The sequence below is a fragment of the Lepeophtheirus salmonis genome, chromosome 2 (assembly GCF_016086655.4).
Source record: "Lepeophtheirus salmonis chromosome 2, UVic_Lsal_1.4, whole genome shotgun sequence".
NCBI lineage: Eukaryota > Metazoa > Arthropoda > Copepoda > Siphonostomatoida > Caligidae > Lepeophtheirus > Lepeophtheirus salmonis.
In genome coordinates this window covers 4,458,848-4,477,688 of record NC_052132.2, presented here as the reverse complement: position 1 = coordinate 4,477,688, position 18,841 = coordinate 4,458,848, and the positions used below count along the sequence as shown (strand labels likewise).

At 32.9% G+C, this 18,841-nt stretch overlaps 1 protein-coding gene across 2 annotated transcripts; it reads right to left on the bottom strand.

The window, feature by feature from the left end:
* Positions 1-1,005: 1,005 nt before the first annotated feature.
* Positions 1,006-13,841, bottom strand: LOC121132576 (transient receptor potential cation channel protein painless). Of its 2 annotated transcripts, none has more exons than XM_040728008.2 (4): positions 13,390-13,841; positions 12,479-12,858; positions 3,044-4,088; positions 1,006-2,639 (listed from the first exon to the last, which is right to left on the bottom strand). In XM_040728008.2, exons 3-4 carry the CDS (start codon positions 4,047-4,049, stop codon positions 1,255-1,257), a joined length of 2,391 nt encoding a protein of 796 aa, XP_040583942.1. In that variant the 5' UTR covers positions 4,050-4,088; positions 12,479-12,858; positions 13,390-13,841; the 3' UTR covers positions 1,006-1,254. The 2 variants fall into 2 exon arrangements, with proteins under 2 accessions (XP_040583942.1, XP_040583943.1); XM_040728009.2 differs by lacking the exon at positions 13,390-13,841 and adding an exon at positions 13,060-13,185.
* Between the last annotated feature and the right edge of the window lie 5,000 nt (positions 13,842-18,841).

The following is an 18,841-nucleotide window of genomic DNA, read 5'->3' as shown; positions in this document are numbered from 1 at the left end:
TATCTCATAACATTGTAATCAATAGTTACAGAGCAAAGAATATATAAAGAACAAGAGGCTTTTGAATTCACTCACAAGCCATTATGACTCATACGGTACAAGAGTCGAGTTTTTGGTATCTTTCTTTGTTTATTTAATAAAATTAGAGTAGCAATTGAGGAGCTTTGCTTGTGTCACATCACTAATAAATACCAAATAATTTGTGGCCTTCTTCTCTTTTTTAAAGATGAAATATAGACTAGTATGAGCCTCCCCGTTCCACGGACGCATAATGAAAGTATGATGTCATGTCAATAAACTAACCTACTCCTAAATTGCCTAAAGTGAAGATCTCTTAATACATGCACCAACTACAAAATTATTTTACATACCTCCAAATAAATTAGTATCCTGCGTAATATCAAATGCTTCAATAGAATCCCTATGATCCATAGTTACTTCAAATATTAGTTATATTATGTCACTATTTGGCTTTATTGAACAGATAAAATTATCATAAGTGTTCATATGAATTGCAGCAAACCAAGCCAAATTAAGGGGTTAATACAATTTCCTCTTCATGTTACTACCTGAAAAATTATTGAAAAGATCGAATTTTCATTAGTGTTCATTTGAATTACAGCAATCCTAGACAAACCAGAGAGCTAAATCAATCTCTACTTCCCTTCTAATTGTTAATAGTAGAATGTAGAACAAAAATTGTTGCTCGACAGAAAAAATGGAGGAGGAAGAAGATTCAAAAGTTTATTTTTTGTATATATATGATCATTATAAACTATTTTGGTTTTCCTTTTCCTTATATAACGTCATAGTAATTAAACCTTAAATGATTGCATAAGCTCATATTTTTCATCCCTTTAGCGTTCATTATTATGAGCATTATTGAGAAAAATAATTTGATTACGTGATCAAAATAAGTAAATATACCTATAACACTACCTATCTACGACATAAATACTATAATAAGCATTAGGAAATAAATTAAATGGGTTTTTCACTTACAAATTTATCTAGAATCAATACATATATTTATTTATCTTGATTTGTGTATTAACTGAGATCCTTGATACATAATTTATGGTTCAATAAAGCGAGTATAAAAAGCATATAACAAATTTTTACGAGTACCTACGTAAGGAGTATACCCATGGAGGAGTACCAAATAAAATATAACTTCCTTTAACAAGTGATTTACAAGAAACAGAATCGCAAAAACAGTTAACCTATGGTTTATAAACATGGATAGTTACAGTCTTATGATGCGAAGGCTTGATTGGATGAAATACATTTTATGAGAATACTCTCAATTCGATCAATTTTCATTTCCAATTTCTGGAATTGATTCTTTGCAATTTCTTCTTCTTCTCTCCGTCGCAGTTTTTCAAGAATTAGACTCTTTGCTGACTCTAGAACGTCCGTACTGACATAGAGGTTAGGAGCTTTTCTGGACTCATCGTCTATCCTGAGACTTCTTTTATATCCAAAGAGGGATTTTCCTCGCTTATTGGGAAAGAAAGTTGCTCGTTTGGATGGAAGGCAGCTGTAGAAAAGGAGTATCTTGGTGCCGCCCGTCACTTTTTGGAGAAGGTCCCTCATAAAGGGGAATTTGTATAGGATGCGACAAACTCCGCAATGAGGCAATTTCTTAAGTAGTTTGATGGCAGGCCAGTTACTGAGGAAATAGAAGGGATCGCCCAGAAGCATGGACTCTGTGTATGTAATGAGTTCGACTCTTGAGAGCCACCCAAGGACCTCCGCTTCTTCTCTTATGAGTCCAGTGTCTGATACAGCAAGACCGTTGAGTAGATTCATTAGAACGACTACGATGAGGAAAATGAAGGAAACAAAAATAAGATAGGAGAGAGCATTGTTTGAAAAGGGGATGTCGGAGAATTCGAGCTCTCCGACAAACATGGTTGATGTTTTGAGTAGAGAAAGGCTCACAGACTCAAAAAACTTATTTTCCCCTCCATTGGAATGCATCATAAGATAAAAGGCAATTCCAAAGGCCACAATGATGAGGGAGTACCAAAGTAGGAACGTGAGGAATGTGCCAATTACTGTTCGGAACATGACGATGTTTGTGCTCAGTTTGGGGTGTCTACCGATTAAAACAAGAAGTTCAGTCCACGTGAAGAGAACACAGAGAGCTGCCAAATGTCGATTCATCAAAATTTCCTCTGGTGTTGAATTTGATCCAAATATAATTGTGATGGATAAGGCGATGACGGTGAGTTCAAGGAGATTCTCCACATTGAAAAAGTATCTTTTGAAAGAGACTCCCATTTGAAAGAGCTCTCGACAGAAGAGTACTAATAATAGTCCAGAGAGAAATATTTGTAAAATGATGTTTACTGTGTCAACGACTTGAACGGGAGTTCCATCCTCGTTTTTAGGAACAATGCCACCTCCGTATTTTAGGAAAATAAAGGCGGTCAATAATACAACGAATGTAAAATAAAGAAAGAGATTGATATAAAAGTAAGAACGAATCCTTTGCCATTTGAGCCAGAGAAAACTTGCAATCACGGGATGTTTGAGAAGCATTCGGTGTTCTTTTGAGGCCATACTCATGTACCATAGAGGTTCTGTTTCTGGCAAAGGTCTTCTATCCATTTGTGATGGATCCGAATTTTTCTCTGAAAAATAAAATGAACAAACTCATAACTCAAATCAAGAAGAATGAAAAACTTAATCTTTTATTTAAAAAGAAAAAAAAAGGAGAAGAAAAAAGGTAAATGAGAATCGTGATTCACAAAATAAATTGCCTATTCAACTGAGAATTATTCGTGAAGACTCTGGAGTCGATTTATTACTTGGTTCCTTAAAGGGTCACGAATCTTATATTTGTTTATTTAATCTTTCATATAAGGAGAAAACATTTCCAACTATAATTAAAAGACCAGTCAGTGCATTTGATTGGGCACATTAGTCTTTAAAGCTCTACTACATACATACCCAGTAATAGCTTCTAAAATATATTACTGTAGTTATAACATGATTGAATCACGAAAAGAACTCCCAATTAAAAGAAACTACATACCTTGGTCTTCAAAATACTCCAGCGAAAGGTTATTCAACTTTGGAGGTGCAAGGAAATCATAGAGAAAGGTGAGTTTAAACTTTTCGTCCGTAATGATTCCATCCCAGGAAACACAATCCTCATCAAAGAAGGTCTGAAGTGTTTGTGGCAAAATACATTGAACCGAAGTTCGATCCTTTTTGTTTTTGATCCCCATGTTGGCCCCACGACGAAGGAAAGCTCGAATGAGATCTTGATCAGTTTGCATTGTTGCATAGTGAAGGGGAGTATCCCCATCTAGAGCCTCTCGATAATTGATGATGGAGTCAATCTGATCCTTGAATCCCTTTGAAGACGTGTCCGAAAGAAGAATATCAAAACATTTGCGATAGTTTGAACCTCTCACAGATTTTACATTGGATTTAATAAACTTGGCAGAGTCTTGTCGGAAAACCTCGTGGAGAACCGTTTTCCCAGACACTGGCTCAATAATAGTGAAGTCTGAGCGAGGTTCTTCATCTCTAAATATACGAAGGATTCTGTAGTATCCATGATGAGCTGCAATGAGTATGGGAGTCCTTGGTTCCCCACCGGATCTTGCATTGGGATCTGCTCCTCCAACAGTGAGAAGCCAACGAACAACTCCATCATACCCCTTAACACATGCCATTTGAAGTAAAGTCAAACTTCCATTGTCCGAGTTCCAAAGCTCACAAGCCTCATCCTTGACAGATTCTAATCCACGAATATCCCCATTCTCAACATACTCAAAAAGTCGACTTTTAAGAGGACGAGACTTGATTTTATAAACGTAGTCAGCAAGATCGAACTCCGGAATTTTCCTTTTGATGACATCCGAAATGGTCACTCCGGATTCAAATTCTAAATTGGGATCCGCTCCTCGATCCAATAGTAGACGAATGGGTTGTTGTAGGCCAATGTTGGCTGCGTAGTGAAGAGGAGTTAGATTCCCTCTCAGATCCTCTGCATTGGGCTCAATGTGCTCACCATTTAAGAGTAACTCCATGCATTTTAAGTAGGATGTTCTTTTTGCATCATCAGCTTCCTGTAATGGAAATGAAGGGGGAATTTAGTTAAAGAAATCAAATATACAATATGTAAGACTCTAAATATATGAATCTGGGTCATCATTGAATTGCATTACATTTCAGATCCCTTCTTTTTTGGTTTATTAATCTCTTTCTGGAAACGTATATCACAAACTCATCAATATATGTAGTATATAAATATATTTCATTCTTATATCCTATGTACATATATTTTTCACCCCTTTTCCCAAATTTTATTTTTATTTCTTTTTAATATATACACACAAATTTATGTCCTAGAAATAAGCATAAATAAATAAATATGGAACTATAAAACTTTTTTAATATTATAATCCAGAGGGAAGCGAAAATTGGTTTTTTGTTTTGTTTTTGTTATACTTATGATTATTTTCAGAAATGTGTACGTACAACAACTTCTCAACATATACAAAACAAATCTAGGACAGGGGAGCAGATCTATTCACTCTCTCTATATAGCTATAAGAAGTAAACAAATAAAATGTCAACAACTTTTTTTTGAAGAAGCATAAAATAATAAATTTTCTCGTCAATAAGAAGAAATTTCATTTTTTTTTTTACATATATAATGTAAACACTCAAGTCGTACTCATTAGTAGCTGAGCGAATTAATGATGAATCGATCGTTTTACGAGGCTATAGACCTTTAAGCCCCTCTATGACTATCTTACCACCGATATAACGGGTGTTGCGTTGAAAAGTAATTTAATTTTATAATTGCTAACAACTTCTTTATTCATTCGTTAATTTTGGAAATATTTAACACAAAAAAAATCTTTTAGATTAATGAATAAAATATTTTTTCAATATATCGCCCCTTCGACCTCAAGAACAACCTCTAAAGGCATTGTAAGGACTTGCAATGGACTTTGTGCTACTGCCCCGTCACCGACGGTTAACGACTAGCTTCATGGCGTTTATATTCTGATTAAGTCGTTTACTGGCATTTGAACTGGATATGCAGCGAAACCATAGCCTCAGCGATGGAGGTCTGGACCTTAAAGGTCCATTTTCCTCAAGCCACTATTGTGTGTTATTAAATGTACAAGGGACCCGCCCTGTTACAGTACCTAATTTCCGTCCAAGACAAGCTTAATTACCCAAGGAAGGAACTTTGACCTCCAATTTTCTAAGTAGTGGGCGTTATTAAGGTGATAACCTTTGGCATAGTATAGCCATTTAAAGCTATAAATCCTAATTAACTTGGCGGAAGTTTAGTGGTAATTAGAGTTTTTTGATATTAGGGGTTACTTTCAGCTACTTTACTAGTGAAGAGACTCACAAATTCGCTCTCAGTATTGCCAAAATCTGGCGGTGTTTCGTTTCTTTAGTTATCATTTTTGGAATTATGGAAAATTTATTTTTCTAATTAGTAAATATTTACTAACACAAATATTAATATTCCGGGCCTAGAGTGGGATAAGGATGAAATTCATATACGTAAGTGGGATCGTGTTTGTTCCCAGATTAATCAGAGGTTGAGTAAGTGGAGAGGATCTAATCTTAAGATGAGGATTGACCTTTATAATATAAAAATTGATACCAATATTGTTTCATAAAAGTTATTTGGAAGCTATTGAAAGACCCAGAGCATAACTAAGTGGAGGAATTTCTCTTCTGTCAAAAATAATCCTTAAAATTTACATAAAGATAATTATAAATATGGCAAAATATCAAACCTTGGAATGGAGGAGCACAATTACAACAACAAACAAATATTCCAGAATAAGGATGGGAACAGATTTCACGAATACAACCCTCGGTGTAATTTCTTAGGATTGGTGTGCTGCACAAAGTTTCCCCTCACAAGAGCAGTAAATGCCCACATTATATCTTGCCCTTGGCATCTCAAAATGAAAATCCCTTTTTCATGAGATGTAGGAGAAAAAAGTTTGTGATGATCATATCAGGCTGTTAGGGCTCCCAGAAAACTGGAGAAAGAGAATATTAAATTATCTTTTCTGGGAGCTCTAACAGCCTGATTTGATCATCACAATTTTTTAAGTGTGTTTTACTGCTCAATTCCAAATATCCGCTAGAATAGTTAAGTTTTTTATGCCATGCAGGATTGTGGTAAATTTTTTTAATGATACTCTACATGATTTTGTGGATTGTCCCGCTTATAAAATCCCTCTTAAGGTTAAATATAGAAGGATTATAACATCCTAATACTAACGTTGCCAAAGGTATGGTTTTGTTCGGGATTTCCAAAAGGAAAAAGGGAGTGTCATCTGAAATCAAGGCTTTAGATTTTGCTTTACTAAACTCTAAAGCCTTAGTACCTAACAGAGTAACAAATAATGATGTAGTACATCCTCAGGAGCTGAGAGTTATTGTTATTGCTGCTGCAGTAAGATATGCTGCTCTTTCCATAAAAGTTCCGCCTCTGGGGAATAATTCGTGGACTTTGGGTGGAGAAGAAATTAAGTACTTTCCGTCAACTTAAAGCCTTTAAAAAAGATTTTACAACAATCTAGAATTTAAGTTTGAGACTTGTTTTTAGTATTTTCATAAATTATCTTTGTTTTATTGCCGCATTTTTTTTAATCTCCGATACTATTAATTTAAACAGTTGAAAGTTCGTATTTTTTGTAAATTTTAGTAACATTGCGATGTAATCTAACCCCGAAGCTTTAATTTTAAACTGAAATGTTTACTTATGTAAATATTTTACGGAACTGTTTCGGTATTTAAATGTATAAACGAAAAAAATAAAATAAAATAATAAGGCTGAACATTTTTATTAAAGGACAAAATAATGGCTGCTTTACAAAACCTTTGAACAACGATTTCATTGTTGTATACTGTTTAACACAAGACCGCATACATAATCTGCAAAAGAAGTGAGATTGTTCACACAGATATCCATATCATCCTTCAAATATTATGTATCTTGGGGTGAGGCCGCTGAGTACGGGAAGGGGTACGGAGGGGAGGTGTTTACAATTTAAATAAATTGTTGGCATTCTTTTTATTAGTCTCTTTTCTAATAAAAAAAAAGTTACTTTGCACCCAACCTCTCAATAGAAAATATTGTTACTTAATGAATTTACCCTCTTAATTGAATTAAGAAGGCTAATTCTACAAAGGAAAGATAAAATTGCATACGTCATGAGAAAAAACTATACACACATCGTTACATTTATTGTATCTTACAACTTTTTATTTAAAAAAAAAAAACAGAAACAAAAAAAGATTGAAATCAGCTGGTAGTTATTCCCAAATATGGAATTAGTATTTAATACCCGTTCTGAATTGATCACAGCCTAACAGAACTAATTCTAATTCATCTAGCCAATAACCTTCAGAACCTTCTAAAAGGGGAAAGAAGTAGAAAAATCAAGGCAACACTGTCTAAAGTACTGTCATCTTTAATATCCTAACATCTGATATCTTGTGGAGGGAAAGTTTTGGCGATGCCAAGGCATATATTAATACGAATATTAATATCCTGAAGATTACCAACAAAATCTTCTTTTTATTAATTTACACTCCTAAGGACTTGACCATTTTACATCACTAATTATGAAAAATATTTTTAACTAGTTGTCATAACAAGGCAGCATTCATGATTTGCAAGGGGGGGTGAGGCTGTCAGTATTCCCTTTCTCACTCATTCATATGTAGCTATTCATCCATCAAATATTATTTATGATGTGAGGGTATAATTAGGGTGGGTAGAGAAATACATATAATGTATTTAATTATGATGTTGTTGCTATACATAATTATAGTTGTATATGGCCAATGAATGGATGGGCCAGATATTTCGTCTTATTTTTTCTGACACATGACGCTGTGTGTGTAATGAATGAACCCTAGTGTTTGGACAGCTTTTGTTTGTTATGACAGAGAGTTCTATGGAGTCAAGTGACACATCCCCAAGTAGTCGATGAGGTTGCAATTCGACAATGCGTGTTTATTGCTTATGTTGATATACTAAAGTAAAGCATTGGACCAGAACAAACATTTTTACTCAATGCCACTCCCACTTTTTTAGAATTTACTATTATCATATAGGAGCAATTAAAAGGTTTATAAAAGAAAAAATGTTAGTCTCTTCAATATCAGAAATGGTGAGCTCAGCCACATGATTAAAGTAATCCAGACAATATTTTAGAATAACATATATCCTTATTCCCATTTGATGGCTGACATATCATAAAATCTATTTATTTCCGATCCAAGCTCATGACTTGGGTTGATAGGGAATTTTACATCCTTCCAGACTAAATTTTTGATAAAAGACAACGGCAGTTGTCACAAAAAAAAAAAAAAAAACGAAATTCATCTTGGTAAATAAATAAAAACCAGTTTTTTTATTTTAGAAAAGTTATCAATTTTTTTTACATAGCATAATTTTCAACAACCAAAAAAAAGAAGAAGAAAAATATTCTTAAGACTATATTGTTGTAACCTGTATATCCCGAGATTTGATCAAGGGTGCTTACTCTGAAACCCCAATTAACAATGTCAATTACCTTCCAAACACACTCAAGCTATCACTCAAATTAAAAACAGCCATTACGAATAATTCAAATGTAGTTAGATGGAATCCTCAGTTCTTGTTTTTTTGAGCATGACTTAATCCATTTGTTATGACTTTATTTTTTGACGTAAGCTTAGATCGACTTTTTGTGATGAGTATCAAATATCTACCTAAGTACTTATTTGTCTGTTCAACAACGTAGTTGATTTGAAGACAGGAAGAAGACTCCCTCCTCTGATTACACCATCATCATATCACTTTACCCATTGTCAATCCCTATATTTATGGGGCACTCATTTCTAGGTACATACTCATAAAGGGAGAGATTTTAAAACAATAACGTCAGAGGTATTCGTTCCCGGAATTTCCCTCGTCTATATATACAAATGTATAATTGGAATCTTCATGTGAACATTTATATTCAGCTATACTCAATTCCTAAGCCCCCCCATAACAAATTTAATTAACTCGCATATTTTTTTTGTTTTTTTTTTAATTAAAATTATTTAAGATTTGTTCATATATTATATACATATAATTTTTTTTATTCGTACCGTGAGTTCCCTTATTCTGAATGAGCAATGTACTTGAGTACTTTTTCCAATCAGGAAAGGGTTGAAAAAGAAGAACGGCACAAAATCAGTAGGTAATTATTTAGCCAATTCTTCCCATCTACAGAATTGTTCACAAATTAAAGGAGCTCATTCGAATTCAACGAATCAACAACGTCAAGAATATTTATAATGCATTTTTAAGTATTTGTGAGGTAACGCCGTAAGTATTGTACAGTATTATTTCTCAAAGGGGAATTTGGTCTACCCTCGAGACCGAAACCACGCTAGCCGAACCTCATTTTGCCCAGTCCAAAAAGCCTGTGGCCCACACCTTCCAACCCGATATTTATTTCTGATGTAAAGTAATTCATTTACAACTAATACATGACGTATTTTCTTTATTTGCCCCCCCCCCCTTCCCACCTCCCAAAAAATAAATATATATATATTTATAATCTTGCAAACGCCCGTATTGTGTGAGATTTGACTTCATAAAATTATTTATTATATTCTGATGTTTAAATATATTTAGCTCTCAAGATGAAATATTGGAGTACTTTTATTGTATATATTCTCATATTTTGTCCTGAAAGCCCGGAAGCTGGTCCAAAACTCGATCCCTTCTTGCCTGACATAGCCTGAAGCCCGATATTTTCTAGCCAAATAAAACACTACTATTTCTACGGTTTTATTTTTTGTATGAACACATAAAATGCAAATATTTCGTGCATATTGTCAAATGCACCAATTCGTTACAAAACTGTTGTGTCCCCGTAGAGATTTCAAAAACCACATTAGAAATTGTGATAATTTCCAAAAATTAAATTTTTCAAATTTCTTTAAAAAAATTTATTTTCTGTAGAGGAATTTTTGATTTTTTTTTAAATTATATATTTCAAATTTAATTTTCGAATTTTTTTTCTAAAAAAATTAAATTTTGAAATTTTTCTGAATTGCAATAATTTTTCTAATTTTTTGAAAAAGGAGTTTAATTTTTTTTTCAGAAAATATCCAAAATCTAAGCCCCCTCAAAAAAAAAAAATATATATAATCGTGCAGGCTCCCCTGGATTAGGGACAGTGTCACAAAACTCAAAACATCATTTGATAAGATTTAGTGATACAAATATGTACTCTAACCCGACTCAATAAATTATGAATTCTATTCGGTATTTTTTTCAGATATAAAACCATTTAATTCGAGTCGACACAACATTAGAGAAATGAATAAATATGATGTAAAATCTTAGAAGCCTCTAAGCAAATGAAGCATTAAATTACACTTTTCTGACCTTTGTTAAGGCGTGGAGTGGTTTCTATTAATACCCGTGTAGCCTTAAATATCCAAATCATGTTTGTTCGTATTTAGTTATGAATCGTGGTATAAGCACTACATCGAACTCATGGTGGAACGAATGTATATACATATTATTATTATTAAAATGAAATCATTTTGATGTAAAAATATTTGCATTATATTAGATTAAGCATGAAGCAATAACAGAGGCAGTTCCTTCCTTCAAAAATCATAGCCTATTTACATACAGGGCTAAAAAAATAGTTCAAGTATGTAATTTGATATGTAAGGTCATAAGTCTTAGGAAATCTTGATCGGAGCGATCTTAATTGTTATGCTGTTGTTTTCTTCACTTTTAAACATTTGTAAGTTTTGATTAAAACTATGAGTCATTGTAATTGAATATTCAATCTTTCAAGCCTATTATCTATACAGTCATAATGATAAAAAAAACCGAGTAAATCTCCGTATCTTTGTTTTGTAAATGAACACCTAGCTATTGTTATTAAAAATATATTATCCAATGGGTCAAGGTACTTTCAATTATACTTAATTAATAATTAACTACTCAAGGTGTACTCCTAAAATGAAATGAACGAACTAAAGAACATTGATATCCACATGATGGTGATGAGATCCTAAGTTATAGTAAAACCTACTAGTGTTAGGAGTCAATTTTCGCATTAAAAAAAAACAAAAAAAAATACACATTTACTTCATATTTAAGGGAGTCAGCTTGATTTTTATCCCTAAGCCTCTTCAAATGTCTTGAGTTTCGTGGCCCAATTATCCCTAAGTGATTGTCTTGAGGTACTTGAAATAATATTTAACAAGTGGTTTATCACTGAAGCTAAAATTGCTTTTTGCAACTAAGAGTGTACTTTGGTTAAATAAATATTTTACAAGTGGTACATCACTAAAAAAAGGTTGAAAATCATAGTTTCTAACGGAGTTATTCCTTTCTTCTTTTCTAGCTTATAGACTTGACTCAGTTCGACTCATCGGATACTATTTACATAGTATCTGATGAGGTAAAGTATCTCCTTTTCAATTATAACTAATTAATTATTCAAGGTTAACGAATTATGCCCCTAGTAGGATAATATTCATATCCACAGAATTGGGGTAGATACCACTGACAGTTGTACAACTTTTGCTTTTACGCTATATTGCTCACACTTTTTTTTGTGTAGACACACCCTAATTTACCACAACCAACCTACATAAACTTGCTATGTTTGAATATATTTCGTGTATATCTAGACAAGTAGCAACTTGTCGAATATATATATTATATTCAACATCTTAGAGTCCTAATATCGTTCGATTTTCTATAAAGTTTTAATATATGACATCCTATCTGCGACAACTGACTGAAAATACATTTTTCTTCACTTAGTCACTATATCTTTTACAAAAGAGTTACAAAATCGAGGTTTAGTAGGGCATAAAGAAAATTAAACCAAATAATATTTTGAAAGGAAAAAAATCAATAGCCTTAGTGCATTAAGATATAATAATATTTCTAATTATTTATTTATAGATCAGAGATGATTATTATAGATTGGAAAATACTCACTTTAGTTGAGTGACTGTTAATAGAATTAAGTAAACCATGTCCTGTATAAAGAAACTGCAATACGATTACTCATGTAAATAGGATGCACAAAGATGCAATTGGTATGAGGCATTCAAGGTGTGACACGTTGAAGGCATTATTTATAGTCACCTTGTGTGGGATTGGAGAGGGCCCCTATTTTTTTGGCAATCTGACAATGGTTTTCAAAAATTGTTTCTTTATCTTAAGAAAAGAAATGGATGCGAGGTACTGACTACAATGAGTATCCATATCAAGTCAAAACATATTCATACATACTTATAAGGAAAGCAATTTATGTATCTATATGGTCATAGTACAAAAAGAAAAGAAACCGACGAACCCCGTAGAGTCTACCGAGTCCCTTTCCTCCTTTTTTTAAAAGGACCCCCCAAAAGAAAGAAGATTAGATTAAAAAAAACAGCAACTCACCTCAAGGGACTCTACAACGACATGTAGAGGAGTCAATCCCTCTCCATCAGGGATATTAACATCATATGGAAATCCAGCCTCGAGTACGAGTCGAAGTAACTCCGGGTCCCCTCTCCGTGCAACTTCATGTAAAGGAGACGTTTCTAAGAGTTCATTGATTTCATCCACACGAGTTGCATTGGGGTGAAGAATGAGAGTCTCCACAAATCTATCTCTGCCTCCTGGGGATTTGAGTAATGCGATTTCCAAAAGGTTTTTCCATTACGGTCCTCATCCGTTGTCTCGTTTTCGTAGATGTAGGATGGGTCAAATTTATCATCAGAGATGGCATCTGAGAAGGAGCGGAAATGACGGAATATGAGATAGTCGAGAGCTGCCCTCTGAAAATGAGTGGAGGATTATATTAATGATAGTGGTAGTGGTTGTTTGTGATAAGGCTAAGAGGTTTTGTGGGTTATTTATGGATGTCATTTAGTTGGCTCATCTAATCCACAGATGATTTTTTTTAATGAAAACATCTCTCAAAAGGAGATTAGGGACCACCAAAGGAATCAAGTTGGAGATAAGAAAATAAAACACACACAAAAAACAAGTCATTGAATCAATTATGGTCAAGACAGGTGATCATTCTATATCCTCCAATAAGTAACAGAGTATTTTAATATAGTAAAGTATATGGCTTGTATTTCTATGCCTCTTTTGAAGAAGTAGGAAAAGAAAAAGAAACAAAAAGTGAATGTTATTTTTGCAAAAAAAAAATGCAAGGAAGGCCTGCCAGGCCTACTCTGGCATTCTGAAAGTGACGCATGCGCAATGTCTACATCATATATATAAATAGACATTATGAAACAATTAATACCTTAGCTCCTTAATTCCCAATCAGCGATGCAATAATTACGAATGAAAATTACCTGAGGGTCCCCTAAGCATCCTGCTCTGGGACAGAGGAGTTCATCCTCTCCATTGTCTAATTCATACTCCTCGTAGGAGGATGGACTGTGCAATACCCTCGCCTTTTCTAATACCCGAATCCTATCTTCTGTCATTGTTCTATCCATAAGGAGAGGTCGATCCATGTATGTCCAGTATAAATAGTACACAAGGATTAGACTTTTTAGAATTGCATTCTATCTCTCACTCTAATTAGAGTTATGGGGCTTCGGAAGAAGTTTAAACACCACTTACAAAAAAATCAATATTTTATAGATTTAGAGCTATGATAATCAGCTAACTTTAGTCCAACAACACACCTCAATCACATCCACTCCTGAATTAGATGAGAGAGAAGGCAGAACAAAAAATGGGAGAGAGCTAGAAACAGAGAAAAAGGAGGAACAACAAGGCGGGCATGTTGAACGTGTCTGTGTAAATAAAGTTCCGTCGAGTTGCGCATCGTCGCCGGAAAGGGCTTTTTTAAATCTCCTTGGCGGAAAACATTATACTTTATTTCATTTCTACTAGGTACATGCTTCACAGTAGAAATATCCCTTTAAATAAGCAACAAAGATAATTGAAAAATAAAAAGAGAAAACAGCTGAAATGGAGCTCAAAAATAAACCTTGAACAGATGTTTTGATTTCCAAAGAAAGAAACTATTTTTATTTTATTATTTAACACCCACACATATAGACACAAAGCTCCTCTTCTCTTCCATTTGTTCCTTTAAACCCCCTCAATTCAAAGTCATATGCCTTCGTATCATGGCATTACATATGGGGTGAGGAAGCAATCAAGAGCAAAAGTTAAGAAATGCCACTCTTCAACACAAAAGCAAGCAAGAATGGGTTTTCTCAAAATGGAGCTTGGATTACATTATGTTTTTTTAACAAACTATCGTCCATATCTTTCAACAAACTATCTTCACAATAAAAGAAGGCCATATCGTATAAGTAAAGGTTCTAAACTACAGCCAAACTTATTGGTTATATCAAGCCATCCCACAAATTTTGAAGACAAGGCCTTTAATTGATTCAAATATGCCGATGAAATATTAGGATGTATATATATTAAAAAAACTTTATTTAACCAATTTTCTGGGTTCAAGATAGGTTTTATGTTGAAACACCCCAAATGTCCAGTATTTTTTTTTTTTTTTTTACATTATATACATATAGTTTAATATTGCATATTCCATTAATTATAAACTGTGTATTCAAATTTAAGATACATCACAGTCTTAACTAAAGACTTAATTTGTTCTCCATATGATGAATTTTTAAATAAGATCTATCAATATATAATTAATTCACTATGAGCTGTGACAATGAATATAAGGGCAATTTGCAATGCTTTTAAAGGACTAATCAGAACAATTTATTTATGGAAATTGATGATAATTATTCGTGGAGGAAAACAAATGGAGTCCATACACAACTTGTAGAAAAATCATTAGAGGTTGCTTTTGTGTTGAAGGACTGCATATGTAGGAATCAACTATTTTCTGTTTTTAGAAGAAAAAGTCACTGAAAAAAAAATGAAATGGAAAATACTTTTAAGGGGAAAAGAAATTGACTTTGGTACTGTCTTACATATTTGGTGAGGAGAAGAATAATTGAAACTTATGGCATAATAAATTTAAAATGGAGTTTCATTGTTTGTGTGTGGGTTGGGATGATGATGACCTTCTTTCTTTCGGTGAGAAGGAGAGGGGATTTTAATTAGATGAGATAGCTCTGCATCAATCAATCCATCACATTACTATTTCTTAAAGGAAACAAAAATATACCTTTGGTACTCCAGAGCATGACTCTGAGGGATTTAGACTGAACTGGTTCTAGCAAGAGCAGAGGGAAAGATGATTATGCTCTGCCCTTTTCTTTCTATCTTTTTTAAAATTTGATTTTTTGAAATGTATTTTCACTTGTCTAGAAAAGACCAAACTTTCTTATAGCCCATCTTCATAAATTGTGTCAAAAGGAATATCTCTTTTTATCTTAACATTGACATTTATTTAAAATCTCTTTTCTATTTGTATAGTTTTTCATATAAATCTCTTCTTTAATTAAATTTTTGCAAAATTATATCCAGCACGGGACCCTTTGTCAAGAGTGTGGCTGGTGGCAAGTTTCCCTTCTAAAACCGGCAATAGATCTAGACCACAAAATAATTATATTTTCTTTGCCTTGCCAGTGGTGTATCGCTCCTTGATATGGGACATATACTCGAGTAAATTTTGTGCTGCCCCTGTAGTTGGTCCTCGAAAAATGTGACCTATTTTAAAACGCCCCTAATTAATTTTTTGATAAAGTACCTCAGACTACAAATTGAGCTAATTCAGTAAAGCTTTAAGTATGATCTTTTAAGCAAGGGAATAGTTTGGTATGATTCTAAATTTAACTTTTATTGAAACATTTTTTTTTAATTTATAAACATTGATCAAGGATGACGTGTTTAGTAAATTTAATTAATATAAAATTGAGTTCGATTCGGACTTTCTATATAATATTTTGGATCGGACGTATGGTCTTGCAAAATTTTGGTACGGATACATCCCTACTCTGTGGTAAGGATGGTAATTTTGTAGAATAAAAATACTTTTTGCGGATTAAAAAAGAAGAGACGGTTTGTGGGTGTGCTGTATTTCATCTTATTTTATCATTGTGATGTTAACATCGCTCTCTCTCTCTGAAGAAGAATTATCATCTTTTTTTGGTTTAACTTGTTTTAAAAATGTATTTTAAAATAAATACAAATGTATTTAGATATTAAATTCTTCTTGTTCTTGCACAAATGCATTTTTTTATAGAAATTTTTTCTCTTTGTTAGAGTAATTCATTTGCTTTCCAAGAAAATACAGGCAGCTGATGTTAACAAGGGTCTTAATTCAGTAATTTACCATAAGTCTTTCTCCCACCTTCTTCTCTCCAAGAAAAGTGCCTCCTCTTTGGATATCCATGGTACTTTGGTACAAACATTTCTCTGAGACATGTACTTCTTTTAATTCTAGTGGTGTTTTTTTCATTGGTCTCGGAACCAATAGTGATATCAAAAACTAGATCCCTATCTTTTATTGTCTGTTATCAAGTGATTAAATAAAGGAAAATTCCCAGATATGACTTGAAACAATGCTACTACATAATAATATTAAATAACCCAAGGGGAAATACTCCTTCTATAACTTTATTTTATTGTTTTACATAAATTTTTAATGATAAACTCCTACATTATGCACTACAAAGGGTAGTTCTGCACGAAAAACAAAACTGAACTCTTTGCATATTTTATTAAGTTACACACCAAAGTTGAGGATAATATTCAATTCACAATTAAGTCTTACTCAACTTTCATTTTAGACTCCATTCGGACTCATGAACCGTATATATATATATTCAAACAGTGTTTTTAGTCAAGACTACGACTAGTAAAACAAAAATGACAGAAAGATAGTATATAGTAACATGTACTCGAGGCTCCTTTAAGTTTGAATAAGAGTGAGGATGATCAGGAGCATTTAGGGAGTGTACAAAAAAGAAACCAAAAATCAACATGGTATTGAATAATATTTTGGAGGAGAGCAGCTTAGCTGTCATGACGTTCCATTAAATTAGCTGCAAGCAGCTGTGATAAAAGAGGAGGATTAGAAGTCAATAAATAAGAGCATTGCTAAGAATTTCTCCGATACTAATCCTCAATTCTTACAATTATAACTCCGCAACAAATCCTCAGTCTCACTCTTCTTCCTTTATGACGACACGCAAATGTTCATTCCGGTTTCGTATAACTCAATGTTCTGTTGTATGTAGTAGAAAACAGGAATTAAATAACAGAATAATGACAACAGCATAGAAAAGGAAAATTCACTCTTCCGTTTGAGAACTGAAGAACAAAAAAAGAAAAACGGAGAAGCTAAATAATGCACCCAATTTTCATCACTTCTGAACTTGAACTGCGACTTGAGACCCAACTTGAACTTGTAAAAAATGACTCGTAAACAGTAGAAAGATGTGAGCTCGTGCTCAACGGTTGGATCCGAGTGACACATCTAAGGTTCATTAAACTGCGACTTCAGACAAGACACTTTGACACGAACTTGTTAAAAAATATGTCACTATCATTCCAGAACAATTCTAGAATTGCAACCTTTGTGAAAAGTAAAAATATTAAATTATATGGGGTTGAAATTGGAAAAATAGAGCCTCAAAAGTATGATGCGGATAAACTATATATTTATAATGCCGTACTCAAATTATGTTAAATTGTTCTTTGATTTTGAATGGTTGTAGTTTGTTCATCAGAACAAAATAAACTAAAACTGTTTTTTTTTTATTTTAAGAGGTCATTTTAATGTATTTATTCCAGAAATATAATTTCAAAATAAGGCCAAAAATTTGATATTATTATTATGCTTTTATATATATATATAAAATACTATTTATGTATTTAATATCTAAGTTATTATTAGAAATAACTACATACATCCCTCAATATTCAAAGGTCTGAAAAGCTCATTTATAAAATACATCATTATAAATCCTACGAATTTAGAATGCGGTAACAATTTTGCAGTTTTAGTAGAGTTAAAATAAAAATTATTTTTATATTTCAATTGGAGTTAGGGCACATCATCATTTTGGGCCTGGCAACGACCTTTATATTTCCTCCGTAATTACAACTATGTCTCAATCCCTCAAAGTGTTAGTCTCAGTTTCATAAAATCTTGAATTTGACTAAATTTATTTTTAACACAACATTATCAATCCCTCAATACATACTTCGTTATCAAAAAAGAATATTCATATACTAAAACAGTAGTTCTTAAACTTTTTACGGTATTTATCACCTAAGAAAATCTAAAATCACCCCCATTATGACCAAACTGAATGTACATACATATAATATCAGAGACTTAATCCAATATACTTATGACGTTCATGTACCATAGTTGAGAACCACTGGCCAAAAACATTTGCTAATGGTGTATCTATTAGGGGAACTCATTTCTTGGAAAATTGTCTGTGATCTGGATACCAGGAAATATTAACATTGTCTTAGAAAATAATATATATATATAAATTTAAGTATTTGTTATACACGAGCAGTAGTAACCGGCATTGCCCTGAGTTATTAGTCGTCGACGAACATACAAATGATGCTTTAATAATATAGAAGATAAATCTTCAAGAAATCCTGGGTGTTACTATCTGTTTTTCATGAGCACAATCACATTTGAGTACTCACTCAATCCTTAGACGTTTTTTTTTTCAAAGATAAAAAATTTTAATAATGATTTGAGAAAAAAAGTTAATATGATTACATAGAAGCCATGGAGTAACTTAGATCGCTGCTAAATCTCATCTAAAGTCACATTTTTTTTTTTTTTAATATTATATAAAGTACTTCCTTTTTTTTCTTTTTTTAATAAGA